At 62.5% G+C, this 14974-nt stretch overlaps 2 protein-coding genes across 5 annotated transcripts; both read right to left on the reverse strand.

Moving 5' to 3' along the window:
• Window positions 1–609: 609 nt before the first annotated feature.
• On the reverse strand, window positions 610–5038 carry NHERF4 (NHERF family PDZ scaffold protein 4). 2 transcript variants are annotated; one of them, XM_068172303.1, is made up of 10 exons: window positions 4943–5038; window positions 3518–3545; window positions 3236–3300; window positions 2813–3024; window positions 2481–2667; window positions 2263–2399; window positions 1985–2189; window positions 1630–1826; window positions 1340–1510; window positions 610–1167 (listed from the first exon to the last, which is right to left on the reverse strand). In XM_068172303.1, the coding sequence occupies exons 2-10, from the start codon at window positions 3526–3528 to the stop codon at window positions 1123–1125; spliced, it is 1230 nt and encodes a 409-aa protein (XP_068028404.1). In that variant the 5' UTR covers window positions 3529–3545; window positions 4943–5038; the 3' UTR covers window positions 610–1122. The 2 variants fall into 2 exon arrangements, with proteins under 2 accessions (XP_068028404.1, XP_068028403.1); XM_068172302.1 differs by lacking the exon at window positions 4943–5038 and adding an exon at window positions 4159–4409.
• Window positions 2953–10739, reverse strand: NLRX1 (NLR family member X1). 3 transcript variants are annotated; one of them, XM_068172301.1, is made up of 13 exons: window positions 10683–10739; window positions 10088–10219; window positions 9864–9991; window positions 9619–9679; window positions 9149–9246; window positions 8346–8962; window positions 6535–7949; window positions 5645–5731; window positions 5310–5561; window positions 4943–5219; window positions 3518–3545; window positions 3236–3300; window positions 2953–3024 (listed from the first exon to the last, which is right to left on the reverse strand). In XM_068172301.1, coding segments are annotated over exons 3-12 (2958 nt in total). In that variant the 5' UTR covers window positions 9985–9991; window positions 10088–10219; window positions 10683–10739; the 3' UTR covers window positions 2953–3024; window positions 3236–3298. The 3 variants fall into 3 exon arrangements, with proteins under 3 accessions (XP_068028402.1, XP_068028400.1, XP_068028401.1); XM_068172299.1 differs by lacking the exons at window positions 2953–3024; window positions 3236–3300; window positions 3518–3545 and having other exon boundaries at window positions 4560–5219; XM_068172300.1 differs by lacking the exons at window positions 2953–3024; window positions 3236–3300; window positions 3518–3545; window positions 10683–10739 and adding an exon at window positions 10394–10415 and having other exon boundaries at window positions 4560–5219.
• Between the last annotated feature and the right edge of the window lie 4235 nt (window positions 10740–14974).

Here is a 14974-nt window from a genome sequence, read left to right on the forward strand (position 1 = left end):
CCGTTCACCCCCAAACCAGCCTGCAGCTGGCCAGCCCTGCTCCCTCCTGAGCTGTCAGCTCCCAAAGGCTCTGGACAAGGACATCTTGCACCCCAGCTGCCTGCACTGAGCTCAGAGGACACAGAGGCAGGGACTCCAGTGTGGCGTTTCCGTTCACGCTCGAGAAGGGGCCGAGGTAAAACCTCAGCCAGAGGTTTGTGGTTCTTGGCCACATGCAAAACTCCGTGCTCGTTTTCACTCTCCCACGCTTGGCAGAGAGGTGAAATTTCCCCGCTGGGATTCCCCCTGTCCCACTCCCCCAGCACTGTCACAGCCCTGGCAGGGCAGGAACGGATGCTCCTGATGTGTCACCTGCAAGGGGAACCCTCAGGAACAACCCTTGCCATGGAGCACAAAGGATGCCTGCAGGACTTTGCTCTCAGATTCCTGGAGGCACAGTGCCCAGGAGCTCTCAGGATGGCTCTCAGCCCCTACCCTCCCAGCAGCACACCTGGAGAGCTTCCTACATCCGCCGCCCAACTGCAGGCTTGGGAAGAGAGGCTGGATCTGGCCCTGGGATGTGCTGCCAAGTGGCAGTGCTGTCCATAACATCACCCACACAAACAGCAGTGTGGATTTGTCCTTTAATCACACCCCGAAAGCGTGGTGCAGGATCAGGGTGGTGGTGGGTGGTGGACACTCACTGCCCACAAGGTTCAGGGAGAGGATGAGAGGAGAAGCACAGGAGAGATGTCCATGCACGTGCAGATCTGAGCCAACCCTCAAGTCCCCTGGGTCGTGGTGCAGAGGGCAGTGCCTCAGCTCTCCTGGGAACTCCCAGAGCCTGGAGCTGGGCAAAGGCTTCAGTGCAATGTCCTGAGAAATCCCTGGAGGTAGCTGGGCAGGCAAAGACACAGGTCTGTGGTCAGGTTACGAGGAGCTGCCAGTGTGGTTGATAAAAGCTCTGAGCCAGCCTCGGTGAGCAGAGACGAGTCCCTGGGAGTGTCGTGCTGTGAGCCAGGCATGGAGACACAGGAGCTGCGTGTGCAGGGTCCATGCTGAGCAGTGCTGAGGCCCGAGGGGCTGGACGTGGCCTGGGTGGAGGTGCTGTGTGGGAGAGCCCATCCAGAGGCTCCTGGGCTGTTAGAATGCCTGGCACAGCTTTGTGTGCTCCTCCTGGCGCTGGCTCTGCGGGGACACAGGTTGGAGGGGTCTTTCTGCCTGGCCTCTACGGCCAGGGGACCCCACAGCCTCCTCGTGGCAGCACCACAGGCGCCAGGGAAATGTTAGGATGGGTGGAATAGGAGGGTGGCAGCACTCGGAGCCCTGCCAGGCTGTGAGCACTGCCCTGAGGAGTTACCTGTATGATCTCTATACTGTTGGCAGCAGCCATCAGCCAGGACACAGGTCCCTTGGGTGCCACCTCAGTGTCACAGAGTGCGGGGGAGCCACTGCGAGAGGGCAGGGAGGGCGTGCAGGAGCCTGAGGCGGGGTCACTGTCCTCAAAGAACTGCAGCGGGGACAGCCCGATCTGGAAGAGCAGAAGAGGGATGGACACACAGGCCCTGTGGAGGACACCCATCCCACCGTGCAGCCCCACAGCACCCCAGGGCTCCCCTGCCAGAGCAGGACCGTGCCCCCAAAACCTACCGAGTGGTAGAACTCATCCCCAGCGGGGTCGATGACCAGCAGCGTCACCTGGTCGTCCCGTGCGCGGATCCTGTGCACGGTCTGCTCGTGGTCCAGCCCCTCGATGCTCTCCCCGTTCACTGCCAGCACACGGTCCCCTTCCTTCATCCCTGCCTGCTCGGCCGGCAGCCCCACATCCACTTCCCACAGGAACTGGCCTGCCACAGCGGGGCAGAGGCTCACAGAGGGGAACTGGCTCTGCTGACCCCCGTGTGCAGGTGGGGACAGGGTCCCATTGCAGGCACAGAGCTGTCAGCTCTTCCCAACCCTCAGAAATGCCTTGCTCAGGTACAAACTGCCCCTCTCAGCCCCTCACCTACTCCTCCCGAGCTGCAGTCATCCTCCTTGAGCAGGAACCCGTAGCCAGCGGGACCCTTCACCAGGTGCAGCTCCCGGGCCTTGAAGGGGAGCCTGGAGGTGTCTGCCAAGGCAGCCGTGACCCGCAGGCCCCGCAGGCGATAAAACTCCTCCACTGCGCTGGATGCCACCAGCAGCGTCACCTTGTTTCCGCTCTGCTTAAGCTGGATGGGAAGCACGGGGCGCTCAGTGACATTCTCAGCCCCATCCCTCGCCCCCCATGCCAGGAGCAGGCACCTTTTTGGTGAGCTGCGTGTGGGAGTAGCTCTTGACGCTGTCCCCGTTCAGCTCCAGCAGCCAGCAGCCTGGTGGCACCCCTGCTCTGTCCGCTGGCCCATCCTGCAGCACCGACAGCTGGAAGGTGCCCTTGGTGCCTGCGGGAGGAGCAGACGGGGCACTTTGGGGTGAGTGAGGTGCTACAAGGGGAGGCTCGTGGCGGCAGCATCCTGCTTTACCTTCTGGACAGGACACGCTGAAGCCAAAGCCGCTTTTGTCCCTCGTGACGTGGCAGAGGCGCGGGCGGATGTCATCCGGCAGCATCTGGGACAGGTCCCTGCCCAGGGATTTGGCTGCTTCGTAGGAGTCACCATCCAGCACCGCCAGCAGGACCTGGTTCCCGCTGGCCTTGATCTTCTGCACCACCTGGAAGGAGCCAGGCTGTGGACCCTGGGCAGGAACCCCTCTGATGGGGTGGGATCAGGGTCCCTGGGGTCAGCAGAGGTCATGCATCCTCTGTGCCCCTGGCTGGGGAGGACCCAGGCATTCCCATGGGATGCTCCCAGCTTACCCTGAGGTGGTCCATGTGGTCCACAAAGTGGCCATTGACCTGGAGCAGGCGGTCCCCGTCCTGCAGCCCCCTGCGCTGGGCCACCCCCCCCAGCTCAATCTGCCGGATGACGTGGCCCTGGCAGCCCAGCTCCTCGTGCAGGCAGAAGCCGAAGGTCTCTGTGCTCTCCTTGGTCAGCAGGTAGAAGCGGGGCTCCCCCACGCCCTCAGCATCTGTGTAGGGGCACAGCCCGTGAGCAGGGCCCTGCAGGGATCCTCACACAAGTTCTCCACCCCATCCTGGGCTGGAGATCTGCTCATCCCTTCTGTGTTCACCTCCCACAGGTGCCCAGTATGACAGAGGGCTCAGGACCCCAGCAGTGCCCAGGTGCCACAGCCCCGTGCAGACACAAGGACACCCTGGGAGATGAGGGCATGTATTTACCCGTGTCCTCAGTCAGTGTCAAGGCAGGGTTGTCGATCCCAACTTTGGGGTTAAATTCAAACTTTCTGAAATGATAAAGGGCAGGAGAGGCCACGTTAGTGCAGGACAGCCTTGCCCCTGCCTCTCCCAGCCTTGGGGAGCTTGTTCCTCACAGAAAGGACCAAATGAGGCCTCTGCCTCCTCTTCCCTGGGAGAAGACAGAGGGGATTTCCCTCTTGGACCATTCCCCACATCTCTCCTGAGCCCCAGAAAGCCCCTGGTCAAGGGGAGATCAGCACTTACATGATGGACATCTTGTCTCCCTCGAGCCCTGCAGAGGGAGAGGAGAGGTCAGCACAGGAGGTGGGGGGCTGGGAGCAGACCCCATGCTCTCGAGCACTCGGGGCTTGTCCACTCGCAGGCTGAGCCTGCCGTGCCAGGTGAGGGGGTTTGCCAAGCCCACACAGCCCCCAAGCCCCTCTGTCTCTCAGCACAGGTGGTTCCTTGGCCCTGTCACCGCTGTCCTCCTGCATTCCCAACAGCAGGACCTGCTGCTCAGGTCCCATGGGCACTCACTGCGGGGGCAAAGCAGGGCCAAGCAGATGGGGGTCAGTCCTGGGGGTTTACAGGGCTCTTCAGTGAGGGCTGAGAAGGTTCACCAGGACCCCAGAGAGCTGCTGGAGCCAGGAGAAGGAAACTGAGACCTACCCCAGCACACCCCCCCACGTTCAACCCCATAAAACCCCTCCACACCTCTCTGGGCACAAGGAACCCCAAACCCAGGGAGACAGGATGCCTCCCCAGCATCCCCACAAGGAGACATTTTCCTGCATGCCTCTGGCTCCTTTCCACAGGCTGCCTGGGCTCTGAAATTGTCTTGCTCCACCTGGCAGCAGGGCCGGTGTGTGTGGGGAAGGGTCTCCAGAGGATTCCCCGGCACATACCTTTTGTTTGCTTCATGGCTGTAGGGATTGCCAGAGGGAGCAAGGTACAGGGTGAAGTGGCAGGGAAGTGTCCCCGCCTCCTCCAAGACGCCCCAGGTTTAATGGTTAAACAGCCCCGAGTCTTGCCTGCCCTCCCAGCCCCAGGGCACTGCCAGTAGGAGCTGGGAGCAGGGACCAGCACCCCCGACACCCAGCTTGGGCACAGCTCCTGCTGGCTTCCAGGGGGACACACGGCAGGGAGAATGACTGGGTCAGCAGTGGAGCAGAGGTGGGCTGCTCCATGCCGGTGCTGTGAGATGGGGAAAGGCAGAACCCTCCACTCCAGCTGCTGGAGGGGCGGCTCCACATTCCTCCCCAGGAAGGGCCCGAAGAGGAGATATCAAGTCTTGGTACTAGTGTGCTTCAGTGGAAATAAAGAGGTGCACTTTAATGCTCCCAAAAGATTCACAGACAAGCCCCAATCCTGCTCCCTGCCACCGCTCTGGCTGGGGTGCAGGGGCTGGCTTTCCACAAGCCCAGAAGAACAAGTCCCATTTGCTCCTGGCCTGGTTTCTGTCCCATTCCCACACTTCAGCCTCGCCTGCAGATGAGGCTGAGCCCCACACACCCAGCACCTTTGACAGCACCATCCACCCAGCATCTCCAGCTGGGTAGGGGCGCAGGGAATGTGCTGCTGGGCACAGGGAATGTGCTGCTGGGCACACTCCACTGCCCCACCCCTGGCTGGTGGATGGGCAGCAGGTCAGAGGCTCCCATCCTGCAGTTTCCCCAGCATTTTCTTGACCTCGCTCTCGACTCGCAGGAATTTGGCTTTCCTCCAGGGATTGGCAGTCTGGCTGCGGCTGCTCTCCAGGTCCTGCAGGAGGAGGGCGAGGTGCTGCCGGACCCGCTCGCGGTCCCAGAAGGGCAGGTTCCTCTGCACCACGTTCAGGATGTGGGACCAGTAGTCGGAGACGTCGGTGCCCGCCGTGAGGAAAACCAGAGCCCTGACGCCGTCCCGGTCCATGCGCAGGCTGTCAAGCGCCCTCTTGCCATCCTCACTGATGTCGTTGAAGTAGAGACTGGGACAGCGGCAGGAGACACGGGTGAGGGCTGAGGGGAAGGACAGAGGCACACAGGACAGGGACGGGGATGCGGCAGAGCGGACTCACTGCACTTTGTCCAGCGTCTCGTGCCTTTTGGCCACCTCCACCACGCGCAGGGCCGCCGCGTCCGTCAGGGAGTTGTAGCCCAGGTTGAGCTCCTGCAGGTGCTGGTTCTGGGCCAGGTGCTGGGCGATGGCCTCGGCGCCGGGGTCCCCCAGCGCGGTGTGCAGCAGGGACAGCTGCGTCAGCGAGCGGTTGCCGGCCAGCGCCTCGGCCAGGTACCGAGCGCCCTGCTCGCCCACGGGGTTATTGGCCAGCCTGTGGACACGGGAGCTCAGGGAGTGCCCAGGCACGTGGTGGGCAGCAGTGGCAGTGCCATGCAGGGCGGGGGCCGTACTCACCGCAGGCTGCTCACCGCACACTTGTCATGCAGGAGCAGGTCACGAATTTCCTTGCAGGCGTCGGAGCCCAGGCTGTTGAGCTGCAGACTGGTGCAGAACAAGACATGGGGGTGACAGGAACAAAATGGCTGTTACCTGCGAGCCTGGCAGCCCTGCCCGCTCCATTTTGCCCATCACCATCCTCCCTGGGCTCCCCAAACTAGGCCACTCCAGGCTTCCTCTCCCAGAAGGAGCACAGTGACACTGCACCGGAGCATGAGCCAGCAGAGCCAGTGCCAGCAGGAGCAGGGCAAGGGGAAGGGGATGGCAGAGTCTTCAGGAGGTGGGTGAAGGTCAGAGGAGGGATCGGGGCTCCATCAAGCCCTCCTGAGCATCTGGAGGAAGGAAGTGCGGCACAGCCCAGCTGCAGAGCCCGATCCATCTGTGCTGAGCACGTCTCGCCACCACCTGGGCGGCAGAAAGACCTGCAGCTCCACAAACGTTCTGGAACGCTTGTGGGAACATCTGCACAGCCCAGACTCCCACCTTTGGGACAGCAAACTCCTCACAGAGCTAACGACACGGGGATGCCGGGTAACTTCCCATAGGGACTCGGGTCTGCCAGGACAGCTGGCAGCCAGCCCAGCCTGTAGCAGCTGCAGGGAACTTCCCAAAAATTCCTGCGGGAGGGTGAGCTGGGACTGCAAATCCCAGCATGCAGTGCCCTAGGAAGGCTGCTCAAGGAGTGCTGCATGTTGGAAGCTGTAGTTCCCTAGGTCTGCACTGAGGATAAACATGCCCTTTCCTAAGTCTTCCATACCTGAGCTCCTAAAGCATCCCTGTGATGGGCAGAGGTGAGAAAAAACCCAATTTTTGAGCAGTGCCCAAGGGCAGGAGGAGGTGGTACTCACTGGAGAGCTTTGCATCGCAGCAGGACAGGGAAGAGGGTCCTCAAGCTGCCGCTGTCCAGGTTGCAGGAGGTCAGGTTCAGCTCCTCCACCTCGTGACACGTGGTGCTCATGACAGACGCCAGCACAGAGCACTTGAGAGGGGTCATCTTGACGGAGGAGAGGTTGACAGCGCGGAGGGAGCGGATGGCCTCGGCCGTGAAGCGCTCGTTCTGGAACTCGTGCAGGAAGAACAGGTAGTCCATGAGCTCCGAGGGGGGCAGGCCCCTGCGGCCCTTCCTGATCACGGTCTTCTTCATGGCCTTGGCGATCTCAAAGGCTGCCAGGTTCTTGATGGAGCAGCCCAGCTGCTCCAGGATGGCGCGGTTGCGGCGGGACAGGATCCCACCCATGAAAATGGGGAAGAGCTCGAAGACCTCATCATCCGGGGCCTCATCGGGGTGGCGCATGGGGCCCTCCACGCCCAGGATGCTGGAGTTGATCTGGTCCAAGACATCGTCATTGTAGTAGTCCTCCTCTTTGAACAGCTCCTCTGCCATGGTGTGGGCAATGGTATCCCTGTCCTTGCCGCCCACCCGGGAGAAGTAGCGAGGGAAGATCTTGAGCAGGTTGAAGAGCACGGGGAGGAAGCGCAGGGGCAGCACCTTGGAGACGATGTTCACAACCACAGCCACATCTTCGCTCACCTTCCCGAGGACCTCTGAGAGCTCCTTCCCCACTCTCTGGGCCAGGGTCTTCTTCTCGCCCAGCACCACGTACAGGGCTGCCAGGTACTCCTGCATGGCGGGGACGGTGAAGACAAAGGTGTGCTCCTTGCCCGGCTGCACGCACGGGCTGAGGAAGAAGCGAAAGACGTCGCTGCGGAAAACCTCCAGGAGGTTGAGCTCGCTTTCAGTCTTCATCTCCACCTCGAAGCACTGCCGCAGGTCCTCCTCTGAGAAGCAGGTCTTGCGGGACATCACCCCCTCGTAGGCCAGCTTGCCCACTGTCTTGGCCGCGTACTTCATCATGGAGATGTGTGTGGGATCGCTGCTGTCCAGCACCTCCCCGCTGAAGTTGAGCCTCAGGAAGCTGGTGTAGATGCCAGTCAGGGTCTGGCTGGGAGGAACTGTCCTGGTGAAGTAGAGGAAGTGCAGGGTGGTGCACACCAGCCAGCAGTAGGAGGGCAAGAAGCAGGCAGCCGTTATTTGGTTGTGGCGCTCCAAGTTCCTCGACAGCATCTCCACCAGGTTCTCCTGCTCCGCTGAGCGGCGATCCTGGCTCTCCTCTCCAGAGCAGCCAGGCTGGCTGAGACGCATCTGGAAGTAGAGCTTCTGCAGGTTGGTGTCGGAGAAGCCGCAGATCTCGGCGTAGCGCCCCACGTACTTGCCGGGGATGCGGCGCACGGCCGACGGGCGTGTGGTGACAATGATGCTGGCCTGGGGACACAGGGGTGGATGAGCCTGGGGCTGCTCAGCAGGGCATAACCCACTGCGAGGTGCACAAGGATCGCCCCATCCACAGGGTGGGGTTCACAAAGCTGCTGCACAAAGGGCACTGGATCAAACCTGGCCCAGGCAGAGGGGACAGAAGAACTTTCCCCGTTTCCTCCTAGACATAAATAAAGTCTGGAAGATCACAGCCTTCATTACCTAACCAGGCCTCCCCAGAGATCCCACCAGTGACATGAGGTCACCTTGGCAAGCCCCTCCAGGAACAGAGGCTGCCTGCTTGCTCCCGGCCAAGCTGCACTGCAAATAATTATCACAACAGCCCTGTGATTCCTCAGGGCTCACCCCCAACCTTTTCCCAGCACAAAGCAGGGCAACACCGACCTCGGGCAGGAGGTATTTCCGCAGCAGGTTGACCACGATGGCAGAGGGAGGCACGGGCTCGTTGGGGTCACAGCACAGCTCCGTGCCAGCCAGGCGGAAGTCCAGGTTGAGGCGCTCCAGGCCGTTGAGGATGAAGAGCACCCTGAGGTTGGAAGCTTCCAGCACCGGCACCACATCCCGGAGGTGCTGGTACTTCTTGGTGATGAGGCGCCGCAGGGAAACGTGGGCGTGGCTGTGGGACAGGTCCTCGCAGGAGAAGGGGATGACCAGCTGGAAGCGGGGCAGGCGGCCGTGGCACCAGTCCACCACCATCTTCTTGATGAGGGTGCTCTTGCCCGTGCCCACGGTGCCGTAGAGCACCACGTTCTTCACCTGCCGCCCGCAGGCGTCCACGTCAAAGAGGTTGTGGAGGCTGATTACCTTTGTACAGGGCTGCTGGAGCTGGTTCTGGATGGTTAAATCAGGGGAGGGCTTCAGAATCTCCTCCAGGGAGCTCTCCCGGATCACTGGGTCCACGTGGACGGCATCCAGAGAGAAGGAAGGGCCGAACTGCCTCTCCTCATTGGGCTGGTGGCTGAACCACGCAGACAGGCTCTTCTGGTGCTTCTTGATGGCACCTGGAAGGAGGAAGGTGCTGGACATGACAAGTGCTGCTCACTGGCAGGGGACTGGGGAAGTTGCCTGCCCCAAGCCACTCCAGAGGCAGCACCCAGTCATGGGGAACCCTCACACTGCCCAGGACAGCAGCTGCCCCCACCCTGCTGTGTAGGACCCTCCCTCCAGACCAGAGCTGCAAAACTCACCAGAAAAGGCCACGTTCCTCAGCTGGGACTGACCATGGCGAGAGGAGCTGGGCTGGGCAGAGTTCTCCTGGGAGTCTCCCTGGTAGTGAGCACAGCCCCTGCAGGAGGAGGGAGAGTCTCGCAGGGAGCAGCTCCAAACCCTGCCTGGGGCAGGGTGGGCAGATCACCAGCGAGGCTGTGGGAAGTGCTGAGAGGAGCCAGCTCACCCCTTCCTTCCCCCACACCACGGGAGAGCGCAGGGCCAGGGTAGGGGCACGGCTGGGAGGTGAAGGCAGGTCAGCAAGCCATGGGCTGTGCACTCCCAGAAAACCCGTGGAGAGGCAGAGGAGGTGGGCAGGAGTCAGAGCAGGCAGGGAGGTGGGTCTGGGTGTCTGTCTGGGTGGAAGCAAAGCAGTGTCCCTGGTGCCAAGGCAGCCAGCTCAGCCACCCAGGTGCTGTGACAAAGAGCCCCAGTGTGACACTGACTGTACCTGGGGAGGGAGATGCTGCTTGTGCGAAGGATCTTCCTGAGGAAACACCTGCCTGCACCACCTGGTGGGGAGGAAGAATGCACATGGTCAGGGATGGCCCTCTCCAGCCCGGCAGGGCTAACCCCACCCAGCTTCACACCTTGCTAGGGTGCCCCACTCCCCTGCACAGCTGGGGAGGGATGTCCAACAGGAACAGGCTTCCCTGGGGACAGGGCTGAGTGCCAGAGGCACAGAGCCCAGCTCACCTGGCACGGCAGCAGCGCACACGGACACGCTGCGGGTCCCCCTGCTCCCTGCCAGGGACCAAGGCAGCTGTACCCAGCTGCCCCAGGGCAGGCAGCTCTGGCACTGCATGGCCCGGGACATCGTCCACCTGAAAGACAGGGGAGGTGGCTGAGGGGCTCCGCGGTGCTCAGCAGAGCACAGGGGGCTGTGGGATGCGGTGCAGCACAGCCCTGCCCAGCCTTACCTGCCCCAGCGGGGTCCAGTCCGGCAGAACCGGCTGTGCTAGCGCTGACTCAGGCTCCCGCCCCAGCAGGGCTCAGCAGGGTGATCCTTCAGGAGCCCGGGCGGCGCTCACAGCCCCCAACATCCTGGGAAACTGAGGCACGGGGGGGAGAAAGATATAAGCAAACCCCAGCCGAGAGGAAGGGACGAGCAGAGTGACAGCTCGCTCGCTCACTCACACCTCCCACAAGCCACGCTGTTTACAGTCCCTTTATGTGTGATCCAGGTGGAGAAACTGAGGCACTGGGGCGGGGGCAGAGGAGCTGACCTTGAACACAGGTGTCCCGACCTCGGTGCCTCTGCAGGAAACAAACCCCACGCTGACCCATGCCCCTTCCCAGCCCTTCTGCTGAGCCGAGGGCCCCGTGCTGCCGTCCTGCTGCAGAACGCTTTCAGGGACCCCTCTGGGGACCCCCGTGGCACCGGTGGCAGACGTGCCCTCCTCCTGTGCCCTCCCGGCTCCCCGCTCCACGGCGAGGCCGTGGCGGCGCAGGGACAGGAGCCCGGGGCAGCGGCGGGGCTGGCACCGAGCGAGGCGACAGCCCCGCCGGGGTTACCTCGTCCAGCAGGGTTCCAGCCGGGAACGCCGAGCTGCCCGTGCTCCAGCTGCCGGGCTCACGGAGCGCAGCCCGGAGCTGCCCATCCGCCTCCGGCCGTGCCCGTCCCGGCCACGGCTCCGCTGCGGAGGCGGCTGCTTTGCAGGCAGAACTTCCTGCAACGCCATCCTGCCCTGTCCCGCCCCGCGCCCGGCGCCTGCCAGCTCCCCGAGCAGGATGGGAGAGCGGCTGGAGGCTGGCAGAGCACCCGCACCTCCCACGGCCTCCCAAAGCCGCGCAGGAGTGCGGGAGCTGCGCTCTTACCAGATGTGCTGCACGGCTGCACTGCTCCTCCGGACACATCTGGCGGCTCTGCATCCCCAGCTGCTGCCCGGCCGTGCAACCGGAGCCTGCAAGGACGCGTTCTGCTCCGGAGAGAATTCCTGCCCAGCCGGAGAAGGAGCTCCCCAGCTCCGGAGAGAATCCCTCCCCGGCGGGAGAAGGAGCTCCCCAGCTCCGGAGAGAATTCCTGCCCAGCCGGAGAAGGAGCTCCCCAGCTCCGGAGAGGATCCCTCCCCGGCCGGAGAAGGAGCTCCCCAGCTCCGGAGAGAATCCCTGCCCAGCCGGAGAAGGAGCTCCCCAGCTCCGGAGAGGATCCCTCCCCGGCCGGAGAAGGAGCTCCCCAGCTCCGGAGAGAATCCCTGCCCAGCCGGAGAAGGAGCTCCCCAGCTCCGGAGAGGATCCCTCCCCGGCCGGAGAAGGAGCTCCCCAGCTCCGGAGAGAATTCCTGCCCAGCCGGAGAAGGAGCTCCCCAGCTCCGGAGAGAATCCCTCCCCGGCCGGAGAAGGAGCTCCCCAGCTCCGGAGAGAATCCCTCCCCGGCCGGAGAAGGAGCTGGGGGAGGCTGCGCTGGCAGCGCCTGGCTGTGCCTGTTTAACACACAAACGCGCACACCTGTACCTGCCCTCTCGCTGCCGGCAGATCCGCTCTGGCCACCCAGCAAGGGACAGCTGTGTCACTGAGGCCACACGCACCCTTCTCAGTCCCTGGATGCTGTCCCGGGAGGTGCCAGCCCACCCAGGACTGCTGGGACTGAGGGGTCACCCCTGCATATTTGCACCCCAAATTCAACACCCCCCATCCATCACACGTGTGGCCTCGAGGCTCTCAGGAAAGGGAGACATCCAGGCAGTACGCTATAAATATAAGTTTTATTGATGTGTGAAATCCAACAAGTACAGCTGGCATCTCGGAAACACGGACACAAACCGCAGCATCTCCTCCTGCCCAACGGCTCCCGGGACCCTCTGGGCACTGGTGAGCAGCAAGCTGGCACCTGGCACCCCGTCCCTGCGGGGCACTTACCTGCGTGTGCAGCCCAGCCTGGAGAGCCCAGGACCTCGCCACCACCCTGCCTGGTTCCTGCCAGGCTGCAGCTGTGGGCAGCAGTGCCCTGGTCCCGCTTCACAGCCTCCTCCCAGCGAGGCAGAAAGGCCTGGGCAAATGCCACCCGGAGCAGCTGCCACAACAGAGCTGTGCCAGCAGACTCCCTCGGCCTTTCAGCTGTTACCTGCATCTTATTTTGGCAAGCTGTCCCAGGGAGAAAGCAGCTCACGCCTGTGGTCTCGTGGAAATGTGAGTTGCAATGCCTGCATTTCTCTGCGTGGTGCCCCCTGGATGACATGTGCCCCTGCTGTCCAGCCTCGTGTGTCCTGACATGGCAAAGGCTGGAAAAGCACAGGCTCCAGCGTGGCAGGGACACACACAGAGAGCCCAGGCAGCCACAGGCTGCCCGTGGCAGAGGGACAGGACAAATGGTGTCCACACACAGTGAGAAGGAAACACTGTTTTATTGCCTGATTTGGGAGAGGCTGAAACCCTGGGAGAAGCCCCATCCCCTCCCTGTTCTAGCCCAGTCTCCCCTCCAGCAAACCCCAGCCAGGTGATGAAGCATTTGCTCTTCTTGTGCGTGTGACAAAGGTGGCCTGGACATGCATGGAGGTGAGTGGCCATGCCCCTGCCTGCCTGCCATCACAGCACCCATGAGAGGCAGAACCTGATACAGCCATGGGCCAAAGGGGCTGAAGCAGTTTTTGGTGGCTCAGCTGATGTTCCCAAGGAGCCAGAGCCACAGTTTGAACCCCACCCTCATCCACTCAAAGTGCATCACAGGGGAAGGCAGGGCAGGAGAGGAGAGGAGGTGTGGGGGAAGAAGCCTGCTCTCCTCCATCACACTCCTCGTGATTATCCAGACGCGTTCTCTCGTGCCATTCCTGCAGCCAGGAGCACCCACGGCTCCGCTTCCCTGCTCTGATAAAGTGCATTCTTGCTGCTTCCCTAAGGGCCCCCTGGAGCAGGATGGCTGCACCCCATCCCTCTGCCATGCCTGGGCAGAGAAAACCCCTCCTGCCCTGCTCCTGGCAGGGCAGGGACCACCCAGGCAATAAACCCCGGGGTGCTCAGCCCAGCCCAGCCACACCAGCCTGGGGGCGCAGTGCAAACTTGCATTTCCCTGCACCTTCCACCACCTCTGGGACTGTCCTTGAAGAGAGGGAAAGGACGCCTTGGCTCAGTTCCTCAGGCAGCAGTGAGGGTGCCTTTGCCCTGTGCCACTTCCCTCACTCATCAGCCCCTTCATACCAACACATTCACTTGTGTCCTGCTGCCCCATCACCCCCACTCCCCAGAGCCCTTGCCCAGCTCGGGGACAGCCATCCTGCAGCTCCGGGGTTTGTCCTGGCCCTCTGCCCCGCAGTGGCCACACACCTGGGCAGCCGGGACACTGCAACTCACGGGCACAGGAGGCACTGGCAGTGCTGAGCCTTCCTGGGCATCCCGGGGGTGCTGCCAGCTGCCCCATCCCAGGCAGGCTGGGCCCAGCAGTGGGAGCCACCTGCCCTGGTAGTGTTGCTCCGAGCTGGGGAAGCCTGTTCCATGAGGTTTCTCTGCAAGCAGCAGAGCCTGGTCAACAAAGCCTTCCCTGTGCGTGGGGGACACGGCCAGTCACTGGCAGTGTCACTACCAGTGGCAGTCACTGGTGCCTGCTGGTAGCCCCTTTGCTCCACACACTAGTCCATCTTGTCCTGGTCCTCCTGGGAGCGGTGATGGCCCTGACTGTGAGTCCAGGTGTGCTGGGTGCAGGACCCACCACGAGAGTCCCAAATGCCAGGGGGGAAGCAGGAGCTGTGCAAAGCTGCCCCACTGACACCTCCTGCATCTCGGGATCCATCCAGGGAAAAGCCTCAGCCCAGCAGAGCATGGACTAGTCCCAGCCCAGAGCAGGACAGAAGCAGGGCATCAGTCCCCTCAGCTCCAGGGACAAGAGATGGAGAAGGGTGACAGCCCCACATCCCCCAGCTCCCTGCCCATCCGTGCATCTCGTGACAGAGCAGGCACAGGAACTGTCCCCCACTCCTCCGTGCCCCTGTGGCTGTGGCTGGCAGCACTGCAGCCCTCCAGCTGGCACAGCTCCACTGCAGAGCACGGCACTGAAGGGAGATCCAGGAGCAGAGGGGAATTTTGTGAGGGACAGTGAAAAGTCAGACAATAGCCCCTGGAAAACCCTGATGCTCAGCGTGGAAAGGGCAGCAGGGTGTGTCTTGCTTCCAGACCCTCGGTGCAGGAGAGCCCCATGGCCAAACATTCCTCGCTGCCCTCCAGGTAGGGGAAACTCAGCTTTGCTGAGTGCCCAGCATCAGTGTCAGGCCAGCCAGACTGCTGTGCAGCCCCAACCCAAGCCAGCCAAACCAAAGCTCAGTCTCCAGGATTCTGCTGGAATCTGGCACTTGCCCTGCAAGCCCTGGCTGCTCAGAGTGCCAGGAGCAGGATCCCCAGGCTGACCTGAACCAGGGCCAGCCTGGCAGGGTGGGGCAGGGCTGCCTCCCCCTCGTCCATGCTTGCCAAAAACCTGTTGGTTCCCACGTCTGTGGGTGACACGTGCAGCCCGGTGCCAGCACACCCACGGAGCCTGTGCTGTGCAGGCAAGCAGGGTCCTGTGTTCCCAGCTCAGCAGCAGGTGCAGATGCCCCACCAGCTCTGGGCTCAGCTCAGCTCCTCTGGAGAACCACAAGGTGCTGAGTTGCCTTCCCTCTGCAAGGTGTGTGATTTTGGAGCAGCCACCAGAGACACGTGCCAAAAGGGACCTTCTCCTGGTACCAGTCACTAAGTGCAAAGGCCTTCCCAGTGTCCAGGTCGCTCGCTGCAAACAAACCAGTCTGGGATCTCACCTGGTTTCCAGGTCAGGCACTCTGGGACGCCCTTCTGCAGATGTCACCCTGGGAGGGTGGCACTGTGACAGGCCGGGTGTCCTTGGCG

This window comes from Anomalospiza imberbis, chromosome 24 (assembly GCF_031753505.1).
Source record: "Anomalospiza imberbis isolate Cuckoo-Finch-1a 21T00152 chromosome 24, ASM3175350v1, whole genome shotgun sequence".
NCBI classification, from domain to species: domain Eukaryota; kingdom Metazoa; phylum Chordata; class Aves; order Passeriformes; family Viduidae; genus Anomalospiza; species Anomalospiza imberbis.